This window comes from Salvia miltiorrhiza, chromosome 5 (assembly GCF_028751815.1).
Source record: "Salvia miltiorrhiza cultivar Shanhuang (shh) chromosome 5, IMPLAD_Smil_shh, whole genome shotgun sequence".
NCBI classification, from domain to species: domain Eukaryota; kingdom Viridiplantae; phylum Streptophyta; class Magnoliopsida; order Lamiales; family Lamiaceae; genus Salvia; species Salvia miltiorrhiza.
Window position 1 is genome coordinate 44,428,601 of NC_080391.1, and position 20,342 is coordinate 44,448,942.

General features: G+C 38.4%; 1 protein-coding gene across 4 annotated transcripts; it reads right to left on the minus strand.

The window, feature by feature from the left end:
• Positions 1 to 4,484: 4,484 nt before the first annotated feature.
• On the minus strand, positions 4,485 to 10,651 carry LOC131024697 (uncharacterized). 4 transcript variants are annotated; one of them, XM_057954231.1, is made up of 6 exons: positions 9,790 to 10,651; positions 8,130 to 8,209; positions 7,856 to 8,060; positions 6,977 to 7,047; positions 5,453 to 6,292; positions 4,485 to 5,366 (listed from the first exon to the last, which is right to left on the minus strand). In XM_057954231.1, exons 1-6 carry the CDS (start codon positions 10,400 to 10,402, stop codon positions 4,722 to 4,724), a joined length of 2,454 nt encoding a protein of 817 aa, XP_057810214.1. In that variant the 5' UTR covers positions 10,403 to 10,651; the 3' UTR covers positions 4,485 to 4,721. The 4 variants fall into 4 exon arrangements, with proteins under 4 accessions (XP_057810214.1, XP_057810213.1, XP_057810212.1 ...); XM_057954230.1 differs by having other exon boundaries at positions 6,977 to 7,038; positions 7,856 to 8,209; XM_057954229.1 differs by having other exon boundaries at positions 6,977 to 7,044; positions 7,856 to 8,209.
• Between the last annotated feature and the right edge of the window lie 9,691 nt (positions 10,652 to 20,342).

Consider the following 20,342-nt stretch of genomic DNA (forward strand, 5'->3'; position numbering starts at 1 on the left):
GTGTGATTATAATGAGAACCACACTTATCGTGAGAACATAAGAACCATTAAAATCAATGCATCTGCTATATAAATTAATGCATTCGCTATTAAATTTAATGCATCCGAAAATAATAAAAATTTTGCTCCCTTCAGGATTCGAACCCAGGATCTGCATTCATCCACCAAAATGATGCATCCACCGTAGATCTTGATGATCGAATGGCTTAAAATGGTTCTCCGTTCTAATTTTATTTAGTGGTTCTTATTTGAACCTCTCCCTATATATATATATATATATATATATGGGAAGGCTAAAATAAGAACGCTTCTTAAAATATAAATTATGAACCATTTTCAGCCCTTAGATCATCAAGATCTACGGTTGATTCATCACCTAGTTGGATAAATTCATGGTCCTGAGTTCGAATCCCAAAGGTAGCAAAAATTTATTTTTTGCAATTCATGCCTTTATACAGTTTATTCATGCGTGTTATACATAAAATTCATGCATTTTTGCTGGTTCGTAATTCTTAAAATAAGGGTAGTTTATTGAATAACCGCCCCCTATATATATATATATATATATATATATATATATATATATATAGTCCAGATTAAAAATTAATCATTTTTATGGTTTATAGTTATATGTACTGATTCGTAACAAATATTGGATGAAGGGCAAAATTGCCATTAAAATTGAGTTTGACTTTTCATATCTCTCCGTCTGTTCCGATAATTATGCGGTGGGATATGGAGAGATTTTCTTTTCCATAACCTAATGATAATGGTTTAGATTTTCGAATGTTTGATATGAATTGAATGCCAAAAAAAAAAGCACCAATCAGGTATTCATGTTGGATAATATATACTGGGGGTTATTTTAATGAGGTATTGTACTTCGTTACGAATTACTCCCTCCGTCCCAATATTGTTGGCCACATTTGGTTTCGGCACGGGAATTAAGGAGTTGTAGATTAGTATTTTAAGTGTGTGGGTAATATAGTATAAAAGTAATAAAGTAGGAGAGAGAAGGTGATAAAGTATGAGAGAGAAGGTAATAAAATGATAAAGTAGGAGAGAGAATGTGATAAAGTAGGAGAGAGAATGTAATAAAGTGATAAAGTATAAGAGATAATGTGATAAAGTAAGAGATTGAATGTGATAAATATTTCCATTTTAGGAAAGTGGCCAACAATAGTGGGACAAACTAAAAAGGAAATGTAGCCAACAATATTGGGACGGAGGGAGTATATTTTAGTGGGGTAAGAATTAAAATCATATTTTTGGTATTACGAATTATCTTTTTTGGTATTACGAATTATTAGCAAGTTTGCTCTATAATTAAATCATTTGTTATTCAACGTTTTTAGTGGTTTACTACATCGTAAAGTCATTAATACGAATCTAATTTTTTGATTGTGAGAATTTGTATGATCTATTTTAAGAGTAGTACGAATTATACTTTTTTGGTGTTAATAATTGAAATCAAGTTTTATTTGAAATAAAATGATATGTTATTCTACGGTTTTTGTGGTTTACTACATAATAATCTTGCTGTTACGAAACAAAAAAATTTTAGTGAGAATTGGTCAGATAAATTTTTAGAATTGAAAATATAGTTGTTACGAATATGAAATTTTATTAAATTTAAGAATTAATTTTTTTTGTGGTTTACTACATAATAAAGTCACTGTTACGAATTTGAAATTTTATTAGTGAGATTTGGTATGATAAATTTTAAGAATTAAAATTATAGTTGTTAATTGTGAGAACTTATGGCAATTATTCATTCACCAAAAATACAATGAGTATATTATAAAGATTTGTATGGATTAGGCGTGAAGATGTATTAAATTAAGCAATTACATGTTTATCCTTTTATGAATTAGGCGTGAATATGTATGGATTAGATTAGGCAAATCTTAAGCCATTAGATCAAACAATATTTAATGGACAAGATTTATTTATATTTTATACACTTAAAAGTGTTTTTATTATAACCCTCCCCTATATATATATATATATAGGAATGGGATCATGTAGATCCCTATGCTTATAATAGATCCGTAGATCCAAATCTAGACCACACATTTATGACATGTGGCGCATCAAGATGGTGACACGTGGCAAGGAGTTTCCAAGCATTTCAAGGCAAAATATGGAGAGGGGTAAAATTGGAATGTAATTTTCTGATTTAATAATTAAAAAAATATATATTTTTTTTAGATTTTCTCAAAATAGATATATTTTAGATGCATATAGTTTCCCACGAAGATGCATAAAGTTTTCACACAAAATGCATAACTTTGAACAGAAAAATGCATTTGATTTTTACAGTTTTGGTATTTTCTCCAGCATGGGACTCTTAAGAGCAAAAAGTGGTTGAAGCTTACTTACACCATCATAATATTAAGATGGAGAGAATTAACAACATTTTAATTCTTGAGCACTTGAAAGATGTCAAAACAATTGGCCAAAATAACAATTTATATCTGCTCAGAATTTGAAATATCCTACTAGTTTGATGAATTAAAGAATTTCATTAATTGAAATTGAAGAGAGATTTGTAACATGATGCCTAATTTTTTGCTCCAACCTTAATTGCATTACTTATGCATTTAATTTATTATGATAAATTTGAGGAAGATGATTATTGATACTAATGGCATATTTAATGTGTGATTGATAGGAATATAGTAATTATAATAATAATAATTATTATTATTATTATTGGAATCGAAAAAGGAGATTATGAGCTAACTAATGTATAAATTGCAGATTTGAGAAAAATTAGAATGGCAGAACATGAAGATGCCACCTAGGATTGAGTGTTATTGTGGTGGCTTCAAAATGTATTCTATTATATAATAGATAGATAGATAGATTTATTATGATAAATTTGAGGAAGATGATTATTGATACTAATGGCATATTTAATGTGTGATTGATAGGACTAAAATAATTATAATTATTATTGGAATCGAAAAAGAAGATTATGAGCTAACTAATGTATAAATTGTAGATTTGAGAAAAATAAGAGTGGGAGAACATGAAGATGCCACTAGGATTGAGTGTTATTGTGGTGGCTTCAATATAATAGATTACATTAAAATGCGGTTGTATATATAAACGAAACCAAAAAGGGGGAGATCCAGAAGCCCAAGCAAAGGGCCGAGCCTCAAAAACCCCGCTTACAGAAATCCGAGGGGGAAAAAGCAGGAAAAGGGAGCTCAACAAGACGAAGAAAACCAAGAAAAGAGCGGAAGGGAAAGTTTCAAGGACTCCGGCCTAACCATCGTCCAAAATAACATAATAGATAGATTATATCTTCTTTAAAGATAACATCCCTGCTGACAAGAGCCTTTCCTTTTCCTGACTCAATGCACCATAGCTTATAACATTTTACTCCAGTAGGGTATCCCATCATAACACACTTGAGTGCTCTTGGTTCTAGTTTATCCTATCTTATATGAGCATATGCAAGGCAACCAAAAGCTCTAAGATGTGAATAACTTGGCTTTCCATTCCTACTTTCTTCTGGAGTTTTTAGATCAATTGCAGTTGAAGGGCACCTATTGATAAGATAGGCTGTTGTACTATCAGCTTCTCCTCAGAATCTGGCTGGCATCCATGAGCTACTGAGCATACACCTTTAGATTTTATACATACTTACATAAGATTTGATCACACAATTTACACAAGCAATCATTTTAAGTATGTTTGGTCTAAAAAAAATTAAAAAATTATTATGTATATCGAGTACACAATTGAGATTACAGTTCACAGTTAATCTATGGGGTAAAGAGTACACAGATAGTTTACATAATTGGAGAAATTTAGATTTCATACATACACAAGATTTAATCACACAATTTATACGAGCAATCATTTTAAGTATGTTTGATAAAAAAAATTAAAAAATTATTGTGTATATCGAGTACATAATTGAGATTACAGTTCACAATTCACTAACTTTGAACAAATGTTGTAAGTGTATTTTGACTTTGGTTAAAAAACAATGTTACTACTAAGTTGTATTGTTTTATAAAAATCAAATAAATTTACTTACCAGATTTGATTAATTGTAGTGACATTTCAATTAAATAAGGCTATTTTATTTATTTCATTGGTGAAATTCTTTAAATTCATTGAACAAAATCAATTATTTTTCAGTACACAATTAACAAAAATTATATCTTGTACAAAATTTTACACGATTCAATTAACTTAATCAAGAAAAACAACCAATTTTAATATGTTTCATAAAAAAAATCTAAAAAATAATGTTTATAATGAGTGCACAATTGAAGATTACAATTCACAATTAATCTATGGGGTAACGAATGCCCAGTAAGAATACACAATTAGGAAAATATATACTTGCATAATATTTAATCACACCATTTAATAAAGCAATCATTTTAAGTATGTTTGATAAAGAAAATTTAAAAAACTAATGCATGTATCGAGTACACAATTGCAGCGTACATAGTTATGGACAATAAGAATACAATTATTTCTTGAGAAACGGACAATAAGTACACAGTTATATACAAGTACACGACTACACAGTTAGATACACGAGCATACAATTACACGGATACACAATTACTTAGTACACATATATTGACATTAAGTACACAATTACTTTTTAAACACAGTTGCATAACTCAGCACGCAGTTATGAAAAACAGTACAATTAATTTTTAAACACAGTTGCATAACTCAGTACACAGTTATGGACAATCAGGGCACATGGGCTGAAAATGCTCAACGACATCCTTAGTTGGGTGCTCAACATCATGCTCGGATGATATCGGATGAAAGTGATCATGACTTCTCGTAGCAGGGATGCTACGGGAACTAGAGCAAGCTTGTGAAGTGCTCGGCCTACCGCTGGTCATTTGCACTAATCGGCGAGCAAGCACATCTATCCAACCTATCTCAGAAGCATCTACTGGCATATATGGCGCAATTCTCTGAGCAAGACGAGCAAAATGAGCATCATCATCAATCTCAGAAGACCGACAGGGAAGTCCATGCAAACAGCATTTAAGAAGAGGCTCCGTCTCCAGTCCAGCCTCATTGCAAGCACTCGGGCATCGCTTTCGGACATGCCCAAATGTGTGGCGTGCCTCAGGACATGGATGCTCGATATCCTTATGTTTCCTTTTAGAAGGGCCCGAATCTGCTCCACAAGAAATTGCTTTTTTTTTATTACCAAACATCTCCATCTGTTTTGCATAAGGCAATTTCTTCGTGGCATTCCTCTTGGATGCTACAAATAAGACATCATGCTCCCCTCTCTGCCATTCTACAAACATCATATAATAATTCTTAGATTCTTCAGTCGAATTAACTTCCAAAGGCTCAACCTGTAACTGGACACAAATAAATGAATTTGTTAGTAAATAACGAAGAAACATCAAACACTTTATAAAATCTAACATAATTTAATCTTACTTACCGACCGGTCGAAAAAAGAAGTCAAACCAGTCGTGCTTTTATGTGTCTTCCACATCAAACAGCGAGGAAATCGCATCTCATCATCTCGGGTTCCGCAAACTCGTCCTAAAGCCGGAATGGCCTCGTAGGACCAAATCTGTAAAGCCCAAATAGGTCCAAAGAAGTGATATGTATCACCAGTGAAGAAATCCGGATGCTTATACAAAATGCTCATATTATGACACAAAATTTGATATGAGTAAGCTCCCCAAGGAAAACTTGACCAACGCTCCACATCCTCTACCAATGCCCACACCCAATCTGCTATCCACACATTACCGCTGCATATGAGGAGATGGTATAGAAAAATTATGTTAGCAGCTTTCAAATAATCATCCACATTGTCACCAAACTCTTGTGCATTGAAAATATGGCGAAGCATGTCGATTTTCATTCTTTTCCCTCTTGATATCCTACAGAACATGGAAGTCTGAGAAATCTCATGCTTTTTCGAATTGGGGTCGTAGTTCTTTTTTGTAAACGCCAACCCAGTCACAAGCATGTAATCTTGCGCAGTGAATACAATATCAGTGCCACCAATGTGAAACCATCTCTCCTGCTCTGAGAAGCTAGCATCTTCTAGCTCGTGGGCCATAAGCTCATGTAGTGCATTATTAGCGCTATTTCCTATCCTCAAATCAAGAAAGTGACCAAATGGTCCTTCCCTAAATCTCTCAACAGCTTCCTCACCACCTACTGCCCGTAATGTCAACCCCACAAGCTCCACAACCTCATCGCGCACATATTGGTTGATGCGACACTTATATCCTTGCATTAATGGTCTCGCCCACGTAAACCTAGGCTGCAATAAAAGGAAAGACAAATTCATAAATCAAATATCCAACTGTATAGAACATATCACCTGTGTAATCAAGCTCAATTATATATTCTATATCAATTGTGTATTAATAATCAATTGTGCATTCATTAGGATGAATATCAACTATGTACTCAATATCTATTGTATATTAATAATCAATTCTGTTTTCAATATCAATTGTGTAATTTGTTAGAATGAATCGTGTACTTAATATCACCTGTGTAATTAAGCTCAATTGTGTATTGTATATCAATTGTGTACTAATAATCAATTGTACATTCATTATCATCAATATCAACTGTGTATTTCATTATCAATTGAGTACTCAGTTTTAATCGTGTACTTCAATTGTGCCCTAATTCAATTCCAACGGTCGATAATTCATCAACTTAACTAACGAATGACGAGCAAGCAAACAACAAGCAAAGACAAACTCATCCAGAAACAGTTAGCAAACCAACAATCTCATCATTTCAATAGTACATAAGTTTGCAGGGTCATTTCCAAATAAGGAAAGACCATAATTTTTAGAGACGTACCGATATGGTAATATCAGAGGGAGTACATCCTAATATACAAACTTCATCTAGCAAATTATATCCAAGTGTTAACCATTTAAAAGAGAGAGAGAGAGAGAGAGAGAGAGAGAGGGAAAAAAAACCTAACCTCAACAACCGGTGTTGTGCAACGGGACGGCATCAATGGGCAGCTAGGCGGTGGCGAGGCAGCTGTACCTACTATCAAAAGAGTGAGAGACAGAGAAAGAGAGATAGAAAGAAAGAAAGATAGTAAACGGCAGCACGTAGCGGGGCGGCGGTGGCACATGGCGGAGGGAAAGAAAAGGAGAGCAATCAAAATTCAGAAAAAAATATTAAAATATTAATTAACGACGTTCACGATACTGTAATTTTGAAACAAAAACAATTTTTTTTATTAAACATCAACAAATTAACTACGGAAACTTTAAAATGAGAAGAAAGTCACTAAAAATATTACTCCCTTCGTCCACCAAATGAATACCTATTTGGGGATGACACGAGTTTTAAAAAATTAATTAAGTGTGAATGAGTGGAATAAGAGTCCTACTTTTATTGTGAGTGAGTTTTGTGGGTACATTTATCAAAAAAGGAAACAATAGTGGACAGACCAAAAAGGAAATATAGACTAATAAGGAAATATGGACACTCATTTGGTGGATGGAGGGGTTATCTTTTTTTTTACGACGGAAAGTTTTATTCGAAAAAAAATTAAAAATAATTTTATATCGTTAATCATCCTTACGGCCGAGCCTTTGATAAAGGTAGATTTTCATTGTTAATCTGTTGTTAAAGTAGCGTTTTTTGTAGTGTAGACACCAGCAAACAACCTTCTGTCTTAATGTAAGATGTAAGTAAAGTCAGTTACAAATCAATGCTTATTTCACATCATTAATCGAATATCAACAATCATATAAGCATAGCTAACCTCCCAATCAACAAGAACAGCATAATTACAGTCTCCGATCTATTATATACAAGAGAAAATAAAGCAACCACGACGACTAACCTTTTTTGTTGTTTCCTTTACTTTCAATCGTCGCAATGAGGTTGTTCGTGTAGCCAGCTGAGATTGAATCATCCGAATCTGTAGAATCAATACGATCTCCGGTATGAGACTTTTGAAGAGCACCAGCTCTTTCTTCAACTCTGCTGCTGGGCAATGAACGACAGCGAGATGGCGTAGCAGATGTGCTTATTTTTCTCCCCTTTGTCTGCCAAGACGAAGTGTCAGGAATACGAGTTTCATCATTGCTGTCACTATCACATATGACGATCACAACCTTTCCAGCAGCGGAAGATGAAGCTACTGTCTTCTCTGCAGGCACTTCACCACCCGATTGCATTACACTCAGGTGTGAACCTGCACCACATGCACATATAAGTTGGTTTATATACTAAATAATCCATAAATAAAGTTGATGCTCGTAAGAAGACTCATCCAAATCCAAGTAAGAGAAATTCAGCCAGATGCATCATGATGAAAGAAAAAAGAAACAACAATATCAAGACAGATGCTGCAGAAAACATGAGTTACCCTTTAAAACATATCAGATCAGCATACTAGATAGGAACACATTTCTGTGCCCATGTAATGAGTTGGTAATAAGTAGGGGGGTGAATTAGGTCAGTTGAGCTATGGAGAAATCAAAAGCCAAAATTTACAAGTTAACTAATCAAACCAAACCAAATTAGTATTTTGGTTTTTACAAAGGCAAAATAAGACCCAAGGAAAAGCTTTTTTGGTTCTTCATTACAAATCCATTTACAGAAATGAACCCCTGGAGATAAAAATGTACTGGAAATAGACAGAGTGATAATCACTACCAGATTTTAATACTTCAGAAAGAGTCAGAAGTTCACAACAAAGCCTTCAAACAGCAATCAAAATGCTCCATGCACAGAGCATTTCTAAAAAGTTGAAACTGAAGTTCTAAAAAGAAACAAAAGAGCAATTTTGGACATGAGTAAAATAAGAAGAAATGAAGTAATGCTAGTGATGGCTACCAAAATTTCAACTGAGAGTGGGAACTGGTAGCATATATCTTCCTAATAATGAATTTTCCTCATGCGAGTAACTGTGCTCAACACATTGATAGCACACTGATATTGAAGATAGTTCATTTACTTTTGCATAAACCACAAAATCTATCATAGAGGACTTGTAGTTTCCTTTGGTGTATGCGCACTCAGCAAAGGAAAGAAACATCAATTGTATTTATTGATCTCATGCACATCTTTTACTATCTGGTTAGCCTTATATGTAATAAAATCAGTCTAAATATCAGTAACAACAAAAAGATTAGACCTAGAAGAAGTAAAACTTGGCCTTCAGCTTATAGTTGGGCAAACTATACATAGCATGATGAGTAGTTATCCTGATATGTTTTAAATTGTTTTTCTTGTTTTAACCATAGTCTCTTCAATAAGATTCCAATGTCTTTTTGAACTCCCCAATATGTTGCTCTTTATTAATTCACTTGACCTAACGGCCTATCTCAGCAATCGAAGGTCTCAATCAAGAATGGAGTGACATAGAAGACCACAATATTGCAAACAAAAAACTCAACTTGATATGGTAGATATTAAACAAGCTCAACCACATCAAGGAATTGCTCACAACCTCTGGAAGGAAAAGCAATTGGGGAAAGTAAGGGTGGATGGATTCACCAAAAGAAATCTACACACCCTTTATGAGCAAATTAAATTTTATTTGTTTCTTTTTCTCACCTTTAAAGGTGCAAATACAACTAGCTACTTTGCTTATATCCTAATCAATTAATCATAATCTTCCCTGAATCCCTAATCATTCTTCATAAGATCAGTCATAGTTACCCCGATACGAACCATTAGACCCTCCCGAAATCAGTCATCCTAAAATCACCAGAATAAATCTTCACAAAAAAAAAAGAATAAATCAATAAAATATGGGCTGTGAATTACCAGAAATTGCAGGAAATTCAGGTGACTCGGTAGCCCTATCTTCTTCCGGGTTCACCTCGCCATTCTGCATATTCTTCTCCAGTTCAGTGTCAGTAGGTGCTGTCTCATTATTTTGGCGCTTCAGTTCCTGCGCAACGCGATCAGCCTCAATCTCCTTTGCCTTCAACTCCTCTATTGTTTTATTTGCAGAAAGGCTCTCTCGCCTCAATTCCTCAATCTCCTTCCCCATTTTGATGAGCCGTTCATCCATCTCCTCGTATTTTCCAATACTCCTAACCAGCTCGTTCTCAACATCGTGTTTTTCCCTCCTCAATTTCTCAAATTTCTCGTTCGTTTGGACGAGCATTTTATCCAACTCGTCACCTCTCTTCTGACTCTCTCTCAGCTTCTCCTCCAGATCACACTTCTCCAACTCCGAATAGCCCAAACAGCGCTCCAGGAAATCAACCTGTTTCTTCAGTTCATCACAATCTCTGACAAGCTTTTCCATTTCAACTTTCATACTTTTTTCCCGCTCCATCAATGTATTCTGCACCTCATCAAACTCGCATTTGCGAAATGAGTGCTTAATAAATTTGATTAGTTCCGGAATTGATGAGCTCGGATCAATCATCGGCTCCCTGAGTAATGTATGTCGTAATCACGTGCGAAATTGGAGGGTTTCTTGTGGAGATATTTCTTTTGTGTGAAACAGTGTAACGGAGGCGAGGGCTTATGATTCTCGCAAGCTTGCAGAAATGGCGAAGGTGTGCTTGCGACTATATTTAAACTCTGCTGCGCACTCCGGCCTCTGCGCGCGCGTATGTGAGAGAGAGAGAGGATGGAGTCTGAGGAGTGCGAAGCTGGAATGACACAAACTTGGCTTACTATTACCGAATTAATTTGAATTTTACTTACTAATATTTCGAAATTCATATGCTTATTCGACTTAGTGCTTGTTTGGTAGTATAGTTAGGCTCCGTTTGATAGTTTTATTAGGATATGGCTATATAATTTAAATTAAAATAAATAGAATTTGCCAATTGTTAATCCCAAATTCACAAAAACCAATTCTCTCAACAAGATCCCCACAAACTATTTCACGAAACCTAGATTGCACGGGTGCGAGGGGGCGGGTGCGGGAGCGATACGATTCGGATGCAGGGATACGGATTTTTAAAAATTATAGGGTGCGATTCGTGAATGATACGTCTATTATATTATATATTTTTATTATATATAACCAATCAAATATATATATATATATATATATACATATAAATTTGTAATAAGAAGCTGCTTAAATCCTCATTTTCATTTAATCTCATTTATACGATTCTATTTTAAATTTTTTAAAAAAAAGAAACAAAAATTTAAATAAAAATACTTTAAAAATCAAAACCAAAAAAAAAATTAAAACCCTACCTACCCCACCCCCACTCAGCCGACAAACTCTCTCTCTCCCTCCCCCCTTCTTTCTTTTTCTTCTTTCTTCCTTACCCAACCCCACCGACTCCCCCACCCCCCTCTTTTCTTTCTTTTTCTTCCTTCTTTCTCTTCCAGGCGCTCCACCGACTCCCTCCCCCCCCTTTTCTTTCCCCAATCACGGTAGATGAGCTGGGGCAGGCGCTCCACCGCTCCCTCGACGACTTCCAGGCGCTCCAACTCCGGGCTGAGCTTCGACGACTTCCAGACGCTCCCTCGACGAAGTCCATCTTCAGACGCCGCCGCGCTCCAGACGCCGCCGCGCTCCAGACGCCGCCGCGCTCAACCTCCATCTTCAGACGCAGTCGCGCTCCCTCGCCATCGCCGGATTCGTGAGATTGGCGCACCGGATTCGCGCACCCATTTTTTTTTTTTTTTTGAGGGCGTATCCCACGCGAATCGCACCCTTGAGCGAATCGGATACTGCAATGTGGTGATTTCCGGCGAATCCGTGCATTATAGCACGAAACCAATTTCTTCCAATCAATTCATGATTTTTTTAATCAATTCTCTAATTATCGTCGCTTCAGTTTAGCCACAAAAAACCATTCCTTCACGGGCGGTGGCTCGATTTTGCGTTTCTAGTTGTCGACTTCTGGATCTTGATTTTTGGTCGTCAATGGACGCTCTCGATTTCTTGGTGGGCCACGACATTTTTCTGTTGGGGATGGAGGTTTATAGTGGTGACGATGGTAGCTGGTCGTCGATGGCTAGTTGCGAAGAAGAAAAAGTTCCGTTCTTCCAATTGCGAAGAACACAAATATATTTCACAGAGAGAGTATTCGCTTTTTTTCATTTTTGAAGTTAGGTTGATGATGAGGATAAATTTGTCAACAAAAAGTTAATAGTATTTGTTACTGTACAAAATGGTATAATTTAACTTGGGGGGAGGGGTGCGGGATGGCTTTTCTAATAGGAACAATATATTAGTTGCGGGCCTTGGCCTTTCTGCGGGCCAAGGCTATTATTTAACAATCCTATCAAACGCTCCAAAATCTATAGAAATACTAATTAACACACCTAATACACCCTATCAAACTGGCCCTTAATACAGTATTGCATAGGTAACTTGGGCAATTTCGTTGTCTGGTAGCTGATAAACACTCATTTTGCATGGTTTTTATGGTTTATATTCTGTAGTTTAAGTCGATTTTGTGCCCGTTTTATTATCGTTTGGAGTTCATTGACTATTATTTCATGATTTCACGGTCGGGTGTAGTTTTGACTGTTTGGATGCAGAAATGAGTGATATTGGAGCAATGGAGTATAAGGAACATGTTGAGGAGATGAGTTTTGAGAGAATCGAGCCCAAAAGTCGAGAAAAGACGAAGATTCTGAAGTCGGGACGAAAAAGGGGACATTTCGGCGGTCAAAGGAGTTGACCGCCAAATTTGGGCTATTTGATGAGCAAAATCGGCGACCAACTCGGCGATCGCCGAGTAGGTCGCCGAAATCCCTGATCGAAATTTGGCTTTGGAGAGAAAAAAACGGCGATCGCCGTTTTCAAGCTGTTTTCAGGCCAAATTCGGCGACCGGTTCGGCGATCGCCGAACGGGTCGCCGTTTTGGCTGCGTGTTTTTAATTCTTCCGCGTTTTTTACGTTTTTCTTTGTATTTTCGAGTTTTAAACTTTTGTTTTACCCTAAGACTATAAATAGGTCCTCTTTTGACCTATCTAGGGTTCCCAACTTTTATTTTTCAGTTTCATAGCTTTAGAATATTTTTGCTTTCCAGTTTTCAAGGCTTGGATCAAGATTGAAGATTCAAGCCGCTACAATCATTATTATTCGGTTTTTATACAATTGCGTTCTTTTTAATTGTGTTTATGTTTTATTTTATGATGTCTGGCTAGTTATTTAATCTAAACCTAGGGTTTGTACATAGCTGATTAATTATGTGTTTTTGATTTATTGATATCAATTTGTCCTCCAACTTGTGATTCATGATTCTTGGTGCTTAAATTCTTGTAAATTATTTGGCCAATAATTTTGCATGTCTAGCTGTTCAGTTTGAGTCTTGAATGCGATAATTGTTCAGCCGATTCAGGAATGCATGTTATAGTAGTAGCCTTGACACTTGAATGGGATAGGTGAAACTGTAGGGAGCTAATCTTTGTGTACGATTGGGAGTTAATTTATCCCTTGGAATCTTGAATGTGAAGGGGGGTAAATTAATCTACTTTCATAGGTGTTCGTTAGAGAAGCTTGTGAATAGTTCTGTGATCTCTCATCAGGGTTGGATTAAATTGGTAATTGAGTCAATATATTAAATGCATGTAGTTGATTAGTAAAAGTACATCCCTAGGGTCAGAGTTTTCCTTTTATTTGAGTTAGTTATCAGTATTTATATGCTCTTGAGTTTTTATTTGGTTAAATTTAGTTCATAATTCACCTTCATTTTTGTTTTGCCTGTTTACTGTGAGTGTCTGTTTAGGAAATAGATAGAGTAATTTTGTTTTACAGTCTCTGTGGATACGATACTCGATTGCTAGTTGCTAAGTAAATTAGTGATCAACTTTTTGGCGCCGTTGCCGGGGACTGTTAAGAAGTTGCTTTAATATTTTCGATAGGACTTTATAGTACTACAGGTTTTATTTGTTTTTATTTTTCTTTTCTGACTTTTAAAATGTGTGTTTCTGTAGGTTGCATATGAACACAAGATCTCACGGAAATCCTCTTTTTGAGTTGGACCTTGAAATCAACGCTACTTTGCGCAATCTTAAGAAGCAGAAGAATCAAGTTGAGACAGATACGATGGCTACTCCTGAGCAAATCCAAATTCGAGTTCTGCAAGAGCAATTGAAGAAGCTGATTGATGAAAAGAAGGCTGTAGAGGCTCAGAAGCAACCAGCCATCAATGAAGCGTTCATACCGCAATATGTGTACCAGGAGCCCCCACGAGTAAACGTTAACAACTTTGAGCTGAAAACGGGTTTGATCACAATGGTCCAACAGAGCCAATATGGTGGACATGCGATTGAAGACCCTAATGCGCACCTGGCGCATTTCCTGGAGCTGTGTAGCACGGTGAAGATGAATGGTGTCCCCGATGACATTATCCGTCTTCGTCTTTTCCCATTCTCACTGCGGGATAAGGCGAAGTCGTGGTATCATACGCTGCAGCTAGGAGATACTATCATGTGGGAGGACTTAGCTCATGCGTTCCTACGCAAGTTTCATCCACCTGGCCTTACGTTGAAATTGAAGATGGACATCGTGCAGTTTCAACAGTACGAGGGAGAAAAGCTAGTGGAAACTTGGGAGCGGTATCAGGAGAAGCTCAGAAAGTGCCCAGGCCATGGATTTGATGAAGGCACACTCGTGATAATGTTCTACAATGCCTGCGGGGAGCGTACAAGGATGCATATGGATACAGCTGCAGGTGGCTCTCTACTCCAGAAAAGCAGTTCTGAAGCATAGAACATTATTGATAGTATGGCTTCTACGAGTTACCAATGGCCATTTGAGCGAATACAATTGAAGAAGGTTGCAGCTGCGTCCAGTTCTGATCTTATGGCAGCAATGGTTACTCAACAGGCAGTGATGGCTACGCAGCTGGCAGAGCTGACTACAAAAATAAGTGAGTTAAATGTTGGACGTCCTGGAGAAAGCTGTGATAGACCCGTCAGGCATGGAAGATGTCAATTATGTGAATGGCAGAAACTATGGAAATTTCTAGCGAGGACAGCCAGTAATGTATGGCAGAGGTCAACAATTTCAGCAGGGTCAGCAGCAGTTTCAGCCAGGAGCACGCCCGCATCCTAATCTTTCTTACGGCAATCCGAACAATGCTTTGCAGCCTCCACCTGGATTTTCTGTGTCTAGTGGAGGAGTTATCAATGAGCCGAAGAAGGAGTCACTTAAGGAGATGCTGAAGCAAGTGTTGGTGAAGGTCACAGGGATGGAAGCAAATTCGACAAAAATGGGAACCAAAATTTACAACATGGAGCAAAATTTTTCAGCACTTTCCAAGGAAGTGCAAATGTTGGAGAACCAAGTTGGTCAGATGGCCAACAAAGTAGCTGCGCAGCACATACCAGGAAAATTTCCAAGCAACACTGAGATCAATCCTAAGAATCAGTGTAATGCAATTCATTTGAGAAGCGAGACTCAGTATCAGAATCATCCAGAGCAGCAGGAGGGCATGGAAAAAGGTGTAGAGATTGTTGAGGAGGATGATTTGGAGACGATTGTATGCGATTCGCCGTTAAGGAGCCTATTCCTGCTCCCACATTTCCCAGGCCAGAGTACAAGCCTGTGGCACCTTTCCCGCGTCGCCTGGCAAAGCCAAAGATGGATGAGAAGTTAGCCAAGTTTATGGAGGTATTTTCAAAGCTTCACATCAACATTCCTTTACTTGATGCTTTGAGAGATATGCCAGGCTATGCCAAGTTCCTCAAGGATGCAGTCTCCAACAAGAAGAAGTTGGGGAAATATGAGACGATTAATCTTTCCGAGGAATGCAGTGCTGTGTTACAAAGAAAGCTACCATTGAAGCAAAAAGATCCTGGCAGCTTTATTATAGCTTGTGTGATTGGAGGGCAGAATTTCTCCCGCGTTCTTTGTGATTTAGGGGCAAGCATCAATTTGACGCCTCTCTCTATTTTCAACTGTTTGGAGATTGGAGATATCAAGCCTACTTCCATTGCATTGCAGATGGCAGATCGTTCCCTTACATATCCCAAGGGAATAGTGGAGGATGTTCTAGTGCAGGTGGAACAGTTTATTTTTCCTGCAGATTTCGTAGTGTTGGACATGCCGGAGGACAAAAATACTCCATTGATTTTGGGGCGTCTGTTTCTTGCTACAGGCCGTGCGTTGATAGACGTGCAAGAGAGAGATCTTACTTTCCGCGTCAATGATGAAAAGATGACGTTGTCCATTTATGATGCGATGAAGAAGCCAGCTGAGCCACAACTTGAGGATTATAATTTAATTGAGACTGTGGTGGATTTTCCTGCAGCTGTAGAGGATCCTTTGGAGGAGTGCATCACACAATCATTATATCCTTATTTCGATCTTGATGAGGCGTGTGATGAGATCTTAGATTATATTGCAGATCTGGAGGCTGTAGAGAGTCATCCCATCGATCATGTGCCTTACATGGATATTCACAAACCTGTTGATGGGGGAAACAAGTCGATGGAAAAGGGAGCTGATTTTCCTACTCCAGCTGTAGCTGCAGCTGCACCCAAACTTGAGCTGAAACCACTTCCTGAGCACTTGAGGTACCAATTTTTGGGTGAGAATGAAACTTTTCCTGTTATTGTATCTGCCTATTTATCTCCGTTGGAGTTGGAGAAGTTGATGCGAGTCTTGAGGAAATACAAGTCTGCTATAGGATGGTCTATTTCTGACATCAAAGGAATTAGTCCTTCTATTTGCATGCATCGTATTTTATTGGAGCAGGAATACAAGCCTAAGGTGCAGCCGCAGCGATGTTCGAATCCGGCTATGCAAGAAGTTGTGAGAAAGGAGGTGCTCAAGTGGTTGGATGCAGGAATCATATATGCCATCTCTGATAGTGAGTGGGTGAGTCCGACTCAAGTGGTCTCTAAGAAAGGAGGCATGACTGTGGTTAAGGATGAGAGAGATGAGCTCATAGCTACGAGACTGGTCACAGGATGGCACGTGTGCATTGATTATCGAGCTTTGAATGCAGCCACACGTAAGGATCACTTTCCTTTGCCATTTATTGATCAGATGCTTGACCGTTTGGCAGGATATGAGTACTACTGTTTCTTGGATGGGTACTCGGGCTACAATCAGATTATGATAGCCCCGGAGGATCAGCATAAGACCGCTTTTACTTGTCCCTACGGCATCTTTGCTTTTAGGAGGATCTCTTTTGGTCTTTGCAATGCTCCTGCCACTTTTCAACGCTGCATGATGGCGATTTTCCATGGGATGATTGAGAACATTATGGAGGTATTCATGGATGACTTTTCTGTTTTTGGCTCCTCCTTTGATAATTGTTTGGACAATCTTGCTCAAGTGTTGCAGCGTTGTAAGGAGACGGCACTAGTGCTCAATTGGGAAAAGTGCCACTTCATGGTTCGTGAGGGCATTGTTTTGGGGCATAAAGTTTCTGCCCAAGGTTTGGAGGTGGATCGTGCTAAGATCGTGGCTATTGAAAAGTTGCCGCGGCCTACTTCTGTGAAATCTGTGCGGAGCTTTCTTGGTCATGCAGGATTTTATAGGCGCTTCATCAAGGATTTCTCCAAGCTGTCCAAGCCACTATGTGCTTTGCTAGAGAAGGATGTGAAGTTTGTCTTGACCGATGAGTGCCTCGTCTCCTTTGAGAAGTTGAAAGCTGCACTGACTTCTACGCCAGTGTTGATCACGTCGGATTGGAGTGCCCCGTTTGAGTTGATGTGCGATGCTAGCGATTGGGCCGTGGGAGCTGTGTTGGGGCAAAAGAGAGATAAGTTATTCAAGGTAATTTACTACACTAGTAAAACCTTGGATTCTGCGCAGATGAATTACACTACCACGGAGAAGGAGCTGCTAGCTGTGGTGTATGCCTTTGATAAGTTCTGTTCTTATTTGATTGGAACTCATTGAATTGTCTACACTGATCATGCCGCCATCCGCTACTTGTTCACGAAGAAGGACTCCAAGCCCCGCTTGATTCGTTGGATCTTATTGCTGCAAGAGTTTGATATGGAGATCCGAGATCGGAAGGGATGTGAGAACGTGGTAGCTGACCACTTGTCTCGATTGGAGAATCCGATCGAGGGGGATGATCCGAAGATGGCCATCAATGAGTCTTTTCCCGATGAGCAGATTTGGGCGGTGCTATTTAAGGATCCTTGGTATGCAGATTTTGTAAATTACTTGGTTATTGGAGCTCTTCCCGAGGGGATGTCGCACTATTAAAAGAAGAAGTTCCTCCATGATGTCAAGTTCTATTATTGGGAGGATCCTTACTTATACCGGAGGTGCGCCGATGGCTTTATTCGGCGATGTGTTAGAGAGCATGAATGACCAAAGATCATTGAGGAGTGCCATAGCTCACCTAGTGGAGGTCACTTTGCTCCCAACCGCACTGCCATGAAGGTAAATCATAGTGGATTTTATTGGCCTTCAATTTTCGCAGATTGCCATGCTTTCGTGAAGTCTTGTGATCGATGCCAGCGCATGGGCAACATTACCAAGCGGGATGAGATGCCACAGAACATCATTGTCGAGGTAGAGCTATTTGATGTTTGGGGAATTGACTTCATGGGTCCTTTCCCTCCTTCATGTGGTTTTTCCTATATATTGCTTGCGGTGGAGTATGTGTCTAGATGGGTGGAGGCGATCCCAACTGTCACCAATGATTCAAAGGTAGTCATTAAATTCTTGCAAAAGAATATTTTGACTCGATTCGGAGCACCGAGAGCGTTGCTTAGTGATGGGGGTTCGCACTTCAACAACAAGCTACTAGCAAGCGTGTTGGCAAAGTATGGAGTAAAGCACAAGGTGACGACTCCATATCATCCTCAAGCTAATGGGCAAGCAGAGTTGGCAAATCGAGAGATCAAGCAGATTTTGGAGAAGAGCGTCGCCAACAAGAAAGATTGGGCAAAGCACTTGGATGATGCTCTTTGGGCGTATCGCACTGCCTACAAGACTCCAATTGGTATGTCTCCCTATTAACTTGTTTTTGATAAATCCTGTCATTTACCTGTTGAGATTGAGCACAAGGCATATTGGGCGACGAGGAGAATCAATTTGGAGTTCAAGGAGGCCGGTCATACAAGGCGCGATTTGTTGACAGAATTGGATGAGTGGAGGAATGAAGCGTATGAGAGTTCCCGTATCTACAAGGAAAGGGCAAAGAAGTTCCATGATTTGAGCATCCGCACAAAGGAATTCAAGCCGGGACATGAGGTACTCTTGTATGATTCTAAGCTTCGACTATTTCCTGGCAAGCTGCAGTCTAGATGGAGAGGTCCATATGTGGTCCACAAGAGCAATTGGAATGGGACTTATGAATTGCTTGCATCGAATGGATCAACTTTCACTGTTAATGGCCATCGTCTTAAACCGTATTTCAAGGCAGAGCTGGACCGCGACGTGGAAGTAGTCAATTTCATTGATCCATGATTGGAGGTATCGTCAAGCTATAGACGTTAATTTTAGCACTTGTTGGGAGGTAACCCAATTTTTATTGCTTTGTTAGTTTTTGTTTGTTTTTCTTTCTTTTTGTTTGTCGTTGTTTTCTTCTCGTTTTTGTTAGTTTTTCCTTGTTAGTTTAGGTTCATTTTTGATGTTTGTTCCTAGTGATTTTCGTTTTTTGCAGCAAAAAAAAAGGTGAAAAATCGAAAAACGGCGACTAAGCTCCAAAAACGGCAACCTAGCATCGATTTCGGCGACCAACTCGGCGATCGCCGAGCAGGTCGCCGAAATCCCTGAATACAATTTACACTTGGTTTCTCAATTTCGGCAGTCGCCGAATTCCTTCATGTTTTCGCCGAAAAACGGCGACCAACTCGGCGATCGCCGAGATGGTCGCCGAGTTGCCCAGATCAGTTTTAATTCGCGATTTTTACCCCTTTTTTCCATTCTCTACACCTAAAATACACACTCAGCACACATAGTTCGAAAATCTTGAATTTTCATCTTTAGATTACTCCCAAACGACTTTGAATCTTCTAAATTCCTTCCATACATCTACTACCCACATCATTAGCTTTCATTCCATCCGATGACTTCGGGTTTTCATCCACCGCATTGGGAGATTCACGATTTTGGGGGTTTTGCTCAAGAACTTTTGAATTTTCGATTTTTGCTCCTAAATCTTCAAGGTAAGTGCTTCTAACTCTTAATCTAGTGTTATTCCTATGCTATTACTACGTTTCTTTGGGTTGATTGTAGAATTTTTGATGGGTTAGTAGAGCTAGGGTTTATGCTAGAACTTTTTGTGAGCTTAATTGTTTAAGGAGTTTGAATCGTATGCTTTGTGTTGGTGTTTGAGCTTATTGTTATATACTTGTTGGTGTTGATGAAGTTGGTTGAATCCAAAATAGCATGCTAGTGATAGAATTGTTAAGTCCCAAGAGGTTCTTATCTTTGCCTTGCTTTCACTTGGTCTTTGTTTGATGAT